Source organism: Coniophora puteana (assembly GCF_000271625.1).
Source record: "Coniophora puteana RWD-64-598 SS2 unplaced genomic scaffold CONPUscaffold_19, whole genome shotgun sequence".
Lineage (NCBI taxonomy): Eukaryota > Fungi > Basidiomycota > Agaricomycetes > Boletales > Coniophoraceae > Coniophora > Coniophora puteana.
The window spans coordinates 87,140-95,742 of record NW_006913071.1 but is presented as its reverse complement, the minus strand read 5'-3'; the positions used below and the strand labels follow the sequence as shown (position 1 = coordinate 95,742).

The window sequence follows — 8,603 nt, the reverse complement described above, 5'->3', positions numbered from 1 at the left end:
CCCGCCTTCCCGCCTTCCACCCGCCGCCCCGACTACCCCCGCCGGGCTCTCACGACGTCTTATACGCTTCCCGCCCTCCTCCGCCCGCTGGGAGGGACGATGACAGTGTATATCTCCCCTTCCCGTGGTCGTATCAAGGTCGGGTTTTCTTCTACGTACTATATATTACAATTAGAATAGTTTTTACTTATATATGCTGGTAATACACTCTATTATAAGGGGTGCATGGCGAGAAAGGGACCACGTGGCTAGGGGACTTGTGCAAATTTTGAGCGACGTCGGCAAAAGGGCCGGATGGCTGTGTTTGACACGTGGGGAAGATGTCATTAACTGCGGGGAAGCGCGGAGGTACTGTTTTCCCGGTTTCCACGTGTTGGCAAGGGCCGGCCGATAACCGGGCTGACGCGTCAACATCAACAACGCGTGTTTCGCACGCACGTGACGGCGCTTGCCTCCTCTCTGCCTCGAGGTTGTCTGCCCTATTCCCCTCCCCCTTGTCTTCTGCTCGCCCTGGCAGGCTCTTTTCCTCTCTTAAACTGCCATGGGTCCGACTCGCAGCAATCAGGGCACCTCGCGCTCTGTCCGTGTCGCTATCGGCAATCCTCGCGGCGGCGGTGGACTGCTAGAGTCTCAGGTTTTCAGTCAGCGGCAAGCAGCGAAGGAGCGCCTCAAATATGAGGCGCTGCTGCGTTCGAACAAGCAAGGTAAGCTATACAACTCATCTAGAATCCTTTCTCACTTCTGTGCTTCAGGCCTGGGCTCGCGATCTCTCAAGATGTTCGCAGATGCCACTCACGACGACAGCTTCGACGACAATGACTCAATGGCGGTGGATAACGACTTCGAGGCTCAGGGCGCTGGGGAATGGGTGGACGATGAGGAGGATCGGGTGGATGACGATTTCATGAACGCTGTACATGAGGCTGCTCGAAACAAGTGCGTCCATCAATACTCAATTTTAACCACTGACTTGAACCATTTTTCGTCTTTTATTCCTTCATTTCTATAGACTTGGCTCAAGCAGAGACTATCGCACCTGGCGCCAGCGTCTCGAACGCGTTCAACAGACCCTCCTCCCTCTCCTCCCTGCCATGGCATCTGCATATCTGAGATGGCAATACCCAACCCCTCCTGACACTCCCCTCCCCTGTCGCGACCAGAGTTCTCCCTGTGAGACTCCCTCTGGAACTCCCACTGCACCCTCTGTCGCTGTCGATACATCCACCAACCCTCCTGCGTCATCCTTAGGCTCCGGCTCCCCTCCTCCCTCTCCCGAGGTGTCCTCTGCCTCCGGCACGCCCTCTGTCCCTCCTGAGGCACAATCGTCTCAGCACATCCCGGCATCAGACTGGTCCTTCAACATGTTCATCATCGACATTTACGCTCTCGAGACCCGCGCCACCATCCCTCGTGACGAGACCACGTCAGTATCTGAAGCTCTTGTCGCGGCCGGTTACATTGGAGCAACACCCTCATCCCCTTCTGTCGCCTTCTTGATTCGCACGCTGGAGCTGTATCGAAGGCTTCGCCTACGCAAAGCTTCGCTGAGCGTTGAGGCGTTCGCAAAGGTTGTTTGCGACCTTTATCAGGTACGTATAGCTTCTACATCTCATACATGAGCTAATGGTTTCTTAGTGGCCTTACCACCGGCGGTATCGAACGGCCCTGTCAGGGGCGTTCGAGACCTATCTTCTGATCCGCCGTCACGTCGATCGTGATGTTCAGAAGGCACTCGGTCGCGACGGAGAAGACTGGCGGGCGCTGTATAGCTGCCCACCGTGCGGCTATGAGGTATGTGTCATTCTCTATATTACTTGTACATGTTATAATGGCAATTTATTCCCCAGCTGGAGGATGAGCCCGAGCTCAAGTATCGTCGGATGCTCGCGATGGACGGCAACAACTCGCTCTCGCGCATGGCCGCCTTCGGGACCCGACAAGCCGGCGATCTCAGAGAATTCTCAAGCGACTACTTCCTCACCTCCGAGTATGTCAACCGATTTGCTGGTGAAGTCGGCAAACCTCCTGCGACCAAGTCTTCGGCTGACGGTGATACCACGGCCGGCGACGTCTCTTCCTGCACCGCCAACTGGAAGGCCGCTGCGGCTGATGCCAAGAAGCGCAGCTGGGGGATCTTCGATGAGACTGGAGTATTTGTTAGCGCCTGTCGCCACGGGATGATCATGTGGATCATCGACATGGTTCGCAGCGGAGAACTGTATGTGTACCACTAGCTGTATATCACACGTGTAAACTCATCAACTGTACAATGAAGTTTCAAATACCCGCTAGCGACCGTCAGCAAGGCCCTCGACGTCCTCGGTGATCGGCTGATCTTTGGTTATGATGTCGGTTGCAATCTCGGCGGCACTATTACCCGCAGCTCCCTTGCTTCTCGGTTTGCCGCGTCCAAGTCCTGCGTATGCGTGGACGCCTTCCACGGGTATACACACAACTATGCCTGTCAAGACAAGAACCATCCTAGTGTCTTAGAAGGCACAGGTCTCGAGTCCTTCGGTGTACTGGAACGAATCTTCAGCCAGTCGAACCACCTTACTCCCGTCATCCGCTATGCGACGGCGTTTAATAGGCGACTGTATATCAATTTGTACTTCACTCAATGGGACGAGGATCGGTACCTTAATCTCGGGCCCAGTCTTTATCGAAGTTACGTTCACACCGTCAAGGCCCTCGACTCCGATAGCGCGGCGCTTTCGCAGGCCAAAGTTTCGCTCGGTATCACTGATGACGACCTCAAGACATGGACTCTAGAGCAAAGCGAGTATCTTAGGAGCGTCGGGCAGGAGTCCGAGTACGATATTCACTGCGTCACGTATGTAGAACTGCTCCAGGAGCTTCGGACTGCCTGGTGAGCCTTTTCCCTTCGCTTTGTTCTCGATCTCCTAACCCCTATCAAGGGAGCAATCGGGGCGACATAAGGACGCGTACATGAACTCGATTCCCGACAACTATACCGTCCCCTCCTCGGTCACTTTCGCCACAACGTCTGCACCTATCAACGATCGCGATGCCGCAGCATCGCAGACGCTCACCCTCGAGTCGGCTATGCGTCACGCAAAAGAGCGATACAACAACCTGCTCTCTGATGTCTTGGCGTTGGAAGAGAAGATGGGTATCTCGAGACGATGGCAGCCTTCTGATGAGGAGTACATCCGCACCGTGCAGTACGTGAGTAAACGCAAGTATCACCGAGCGCTGAACCACCTTCAACGGCTGGTTGTGCTACGGTTACTTGAGTTACACAAACTCAATCTCGGCCGAGCCGGTGGGTTTCTCTTTTGACATATGCGTTGATCACACTGATGACACGATCTCTAGCTTACAGCATGCGTACGCACCTCAGCAAGGCACTTCAATCTCGCTGTAGGGCTGTGCGGAAGGCAGTGGTCGATTATAATGTGGCAGCCAAGGAAGTCGGAAAACCTCAGCTCGACTGGTCAAAGGTATCAAATTACTCCTTTATCGAAGAGTTTACTCTGTTGCAGGATACCCGCGACGACATTCGCTCGAAGCAATGGACCAATCCCGCGGTGCGAGAGGTCATCAAGTTGTCGCAGCGAGTCACGCATGCGGGGGAGGAGATAACGCGACTTAACGTCGAAGTTCAACGACTCTACACGTTCATTCGTGATGAAGAACGTGCTTTCCCGTTCCTCCTTGCCGGGCTCAAGGACACATGCAACCCTATCTACGGCGCCGTTGCAGACTTCCGCGACCGTCGTCGCCGCGTGAACGCTTCCATCATGAATCGCCTTCAAGATATATTTGCTCTGGATAGTTACACAGGATCGCGGGATGCTGGCGTTCGCAAAGGCACCAGCACCACCGCCGCGTTCCCTGAGGTCCCTGCTGTTGCTAGCACCGATAGTGACGAGCCTCCTCTGACGGACGATGTAGATGACGAGCCAGAGCCGGACGATCAGGGGATTGAGGAGACCGGTGGACTTATTGACTATCTCACAAACCTTACTATTGACGAGTTTACTGTTCACGGGTAGTTTTATTATGATTTTTGTAACGGTACTTAGTGTATGAGAACTCTATGCATACTCAAGAGAAGGTTTAATAAGAAAAGAAGAAGTGATGGAAGAAGCGTTGTGTGTGATGCACGCGGTTTGACTGAGACGAAGTGATGTGGAGGTGTGACAGTGTGCGGTGTTTAGTTGTGCACGCGGATGCCGCGAGTTGAGACACTGGTCCCTTATCAAGATACATCAAGCTCCCCTCCTGAGGCCTGATCCCCACTCCTGCAGCTTGTCACCTCTCTTTTTCTCTCCGATTCTCTTGACACATTCTTCTTGCTCTCTCCTCTCTTCTTATCCCTCTCGCTTTGTCTTGCTATCTTGTGCTTTCTTGCTTTGTACATCTCACTTTCACTCGACCTTTTGCCAATGCCTGGCAGGTACTGCTTCATCCTTCGAGGTAACCCCTCTGCTAACGGCTATATTGCCGAGCGTCGAAAGTGAGTAACAAATTATCGCTGTGCGTTGATGCTTACCTAGTGTTGCAGCCGGCCCTTCATCACATCCAGTAACATATCCGCCCCCTTCCCCATCGCAGTCTTCTATCCCGAACACGAGTTCACCAATGCTCTTCACATTGTACAGTCGGTTGCATCGGCCCTCCACAACCCCCGCGCAGACAGGGAGACTGCAATAGCGCTCATAGTGGCTCTCAGGGAACGACGCGAGTTGGATAGCATGGGCCTCTGGACGAGGCAAGGCTTCTATCCGGTGGTGTATGGGAAGCATGTCGGTATATACTTTCTCTGGTGCGTTGCTACTTTCTACTATCCTTCTGGGCTGACTTCACTAGGGATGATGCCGACTCCGAGGTCACTGGCCGCAGCATTCGCCGTTTCCAGCATGTTCGAACGTTCCGCGACGCTCTGGTGTACATGATCACCAAGGGCTTGGTCCCCAACGTGTATGACCTCTTGAGGGACACCAACGTCCCGATCCCCCGCTGCGACATTCCTCCCGACGTGACGCCTGCATACCGTCTTCCAAGGACACCCGCAACATCGAGTGGGGGCACTCCACGCGGTACCCAGTCCTCGACATCCCACACGGAAGGAGGTCGTTCTCGTCAGTCGGCGCACCGTCCCCTGCCTGCCTCACCTCTCCTTTTCACTGTGTCTGCCCCTTGTACACCTGCCGTTCCCCTTCCGCCCGCGGTGGAAGGTCCTTCTTTGCGTCGCTCCAAAGGTACATGCCCAGTTGTGCCCAACGTATCATCAGCTATTGCGAGCACCAGTCGCCAGGGTGTATGGTCTCCACGCGATGATCGTACGTCAATCTATTCACTATCTCGCAACGTCGACACTTACTTTCATTAGCTCGCGAATCTGAGTCGGTTCGGAGTGTACAGAATTGGCTTGAGGCGATGACAGTCAGCAGCCCTCCTTCCTCTACTCTCTCCTCTGTTTCTGCGGGCTCGGAAACGCCTTTCTGCTACCGGCGGACGCTCGCTGGCATAGTTGACACAATGTATGATCCGGCCGAGCTCGAGGAGCAGCTAAGGATGGACCCTCCTTCTGTAGCGGTCATTGGCTCGGCCGCTTACTGCTACTTCACGACTCACGGTTTTCTCCCCGGCGCCATCTGGACTGCTTACAGCGCGTTCAAGGAGACCTGGAGTAAGGCTCACTTCATTGCTGAGCTCGCCAACAAGGGAGCCGCAGAGCTCGAAGCTGCGTATATGTTCGACCTTTTCTCCGGTCGCTGGCAGGAGATTGATGCTGCTGATGAATACGAGCTCGGTGCTGAGGGCGACGAGGATGCATAGGGGCGTTATGTCAAAGGTCTTTTGTCATCATGTTGCTTGGATACAATTACTCATACATTGTGTATTATATTCCCACCATCCGCGCTGTTCGGCTCTGTACGTGTACTTACCGACTATTCATTTTTTTTCACTCTCCACCCAGTCCGCGTCATGCCAGCCCACGGGGACCAGCGATACTCCAAGACTCTGCTCAAGAAAGCCGCGACAGGTACGCGCAAACCCACCTGCCGGCGCTTCGCTGTCTCCCACGTCACGAAGACGCCGAATGAACGCGCCGCTCTCAAGCTGGAGCGACTTACTCGCAGGCACGAGCTCAACGCAGAACTGAAGGCTGCCCAGCTGGAGGTTATGGAGAGAGCCCGGCAGATGCACCAGAAGTACCGACGTCATAGCGTCGGGTGGTATTTCGAGGCAATCTTGCAGCAAGCTCGGGCCGATGGGAAGAAACGCGACTTGAACCCGTGGAACGCGTTTCTGCACGTGAAAACGCGCGAGTTGAACGACGGTAAGTCTGCCTTATCCCTTATCCACCAAAGGTGCATTTACTAACCATTTCATAGCCTTACCACCAGACGCGAAGCGCCTCACAGCGAGCGAACGCTCCGCTGAGCTCAAAGCCCTATGGGCGGAAATTCCCCTGGAAGAGCGCGCCGAGTTTACGAAGGAAATGGTCGATGAGCTCGAGAAGCACCGGCAGAACAAGGAAGACACCGTCCACAACTTCTCCCTCCAGGCGTTCCACGACGCGCAATCCACTCTCGTTGCCTGTGCCGACCAGGTAAGATTTTTAGTAATTTTCTTTTCATTCTACGGGCTAATTCGTTATCCAACAGCTCAACCGCATGGCTGGTCGAACAGATACACGTGTCATGCTAATGGCCGTGCGCAGCGACAACGAACACGTCCTCACCCCTTACTTTTATGCTTCCGACGTCTCCCTCCCCACCTACTTCCACGCCCTCACCCGCTACACCCCACAGGAGTTCCTGTCGAAGCTCGAGTCCTGCACGATCTCAGGTCTCATAGGTAAGCACTCTAGGTCCTCGTCAATTGATATCAGCTGATGTCAGTAACTGTAGGTCTCATTCATAACAGTCGCGATGAATATGTATTATTGAAGAAGCAGGTGGCCCTCTTAATCCTGACGAAGCTCCGCAAGGCCGCCAACTTCCAGTTTACTCGCATGGAGTACGTCCACTTCGACACCGCGGTCACGGAGAAGTTTGGAGTTGTCGTCGTCAACTGGCCCTTCAAGACGTTCGCGTGCTTGTCCTCATATTCAAGTATCCCGGAGCTCAAGGTTCTCCTCAGCGCATGGGAGACGGGCACAACGAGCTTCCACAAGCTATCCCCGCAGGAGTGGAAGGAATGGCTGGCAGAGCAGACAAGGAAGAGAATGGAGGAGGCGAACGGCATGACGAGTGAGTAACAACACTCGTACATCATTATTCGTACTTAGTCGTCACAATAGCCTCTCAGCCCGAGTCATCCTTGTCCGAGTCCTCCTCGCCCGAGCCCTCCCTCACCGAGCCTTCCCCGGCCGCGTCTTCCCCAGCCACGTCCTCCTCGTCCTCGCCGGCTGCGCCTTCCCCACCCGCGCTCCTGCAGCCCTCGGTGTTCTCGCAGTCCGCACCACCGCAGGCTGCCGCTATGCAGAGCACCCGCCCCTCCCCAGCTCGCCTTTCTGCCAGCTCCTTGAGCTCTAGCTCCCCCGCCGTCGAAACTAATGTGCAGTTCATCATGTCCGGCCCCGACGGCAAGGCCATCAAGCAGCCACGCGTCAAGGCCCCTCGCAAGCCTCGAAAGAAGGCGACGGCTTCCGCTACCACCCCGGAAGCTAGCCCCGCTGGCCAGCCAGGCTACAGCCCCGCAAATACCTTTGGCGTTGCTGCGAACATCGGTCAAGTGGCCTCGCCTGTTGACCAACAGGTCTTCAACCTCGTCCCTGCCTTCGGCGGCGAGCAGAACATCGGCTACGGGAGCGCTATGCTCCCTGGCCAGCAGAGCTTTGGCCAATACCTCTCTCCTGCCGGGGAGCAGGGCGTCGGCCTCCAGTTTCTCTCTAACAACCAGCAGACTTACGACTTCATGGACACTGGCTTCGAGTCTTCCCATATGCAATTATACACGATACCTAATGATAATACCTCTGAGACAATCTCTTTAGATCAATCTAGCCCGTTTACTCATAGTTTATAGTATATAGTCTTCCTACTATCTTTGTTATAATTGTAATAGCTACTTGAACATGAAATAGAGGACTTGTTGATAATCCTGACGCGCCTATCACGTGCGTGCGAAACACGCGTTGTTGATGTTGACGCGTCAGCCCGGTTATCGGCCGGCCCTTGCCAACACGTGGAAACCGGGAAAACAGTACCTCCGCGCTTCCCCGCAGTTAATGACATCTTCCCCACGTGTCAAACACAGCCATCCGGCCCTTTTGCCGACGTCGCTCAAAATTTGCACAAGTCCCCTAGCCACGTGGTCCCTTTCTCGCCATGCACCCCTTATAATAGAGTGTATTACCAGCATATATAAGTAAAAACTATTCTAATTGTAATATATAGTACGTAGAAGAAAACCCGACCTTGATACGACCACGGGAAGGGGAGATATACACTGTCATCGTCCCTCCCAGCGGGCGGAGGAGGGCGGGAAGCGTATAAGACGTCGTGAGAGCCCGGCGGGGGTAGTCGGGGCGGCGGGTGGAAGGCGGGAAGGCGGGAACTATGTAATGTACGTGGTTCTGCTGACCGGACATTGCCGACAGGAACAGGGAATGGGAGAAACAC

General features: G+C 54.7%; 2 protein-coding genes across 2 annotated transcripts; both read left to right on the top strand.

Annotated features, from left to right (window-relative positions):
• Positions 1-2,276: 2,276 nt before the first annotated feature.
• On the top strand, positions 2,277-3,303 carry CONPUDRAFT_67056 (uncharacterized protein; the record flags this gene model as incomplete). The annotated part of the gene is made up of 2 exons (XM_007776920.1): positions 2,277-2,869; positions 2,919-3,303. Coding segments are annotated over 2 exons (978 nt in total), but the record flags the coding sequence as incomplete, so codon positions are not given.
• Positions 3,304-5,958: 2,655 nt separating this feature from the next.
• Positions 5,959-8,007, top strand: CONPUDRAFT_159833 (uncharacterized protein; the record flags this gene model as incomplete). Its single annotated transcript, XM_007776968.1, has 5 exons — positions 5,959-6,313; positions 6,369-6,586; positions 6,642-6,834; positions 6,888-7,229; positions 7,280-8,007. The coding sequence occupies 5 exons, from the start codon at positions 5,959-5,961 to the stop codon at positions 8,005-8,007; spliced, it is 1,836 nt and encodes a 611-aa protein (XP_007775158.1).
• Between the last annotated feature and the right edge of the window lie 596 nt (positions 8,008-8,603).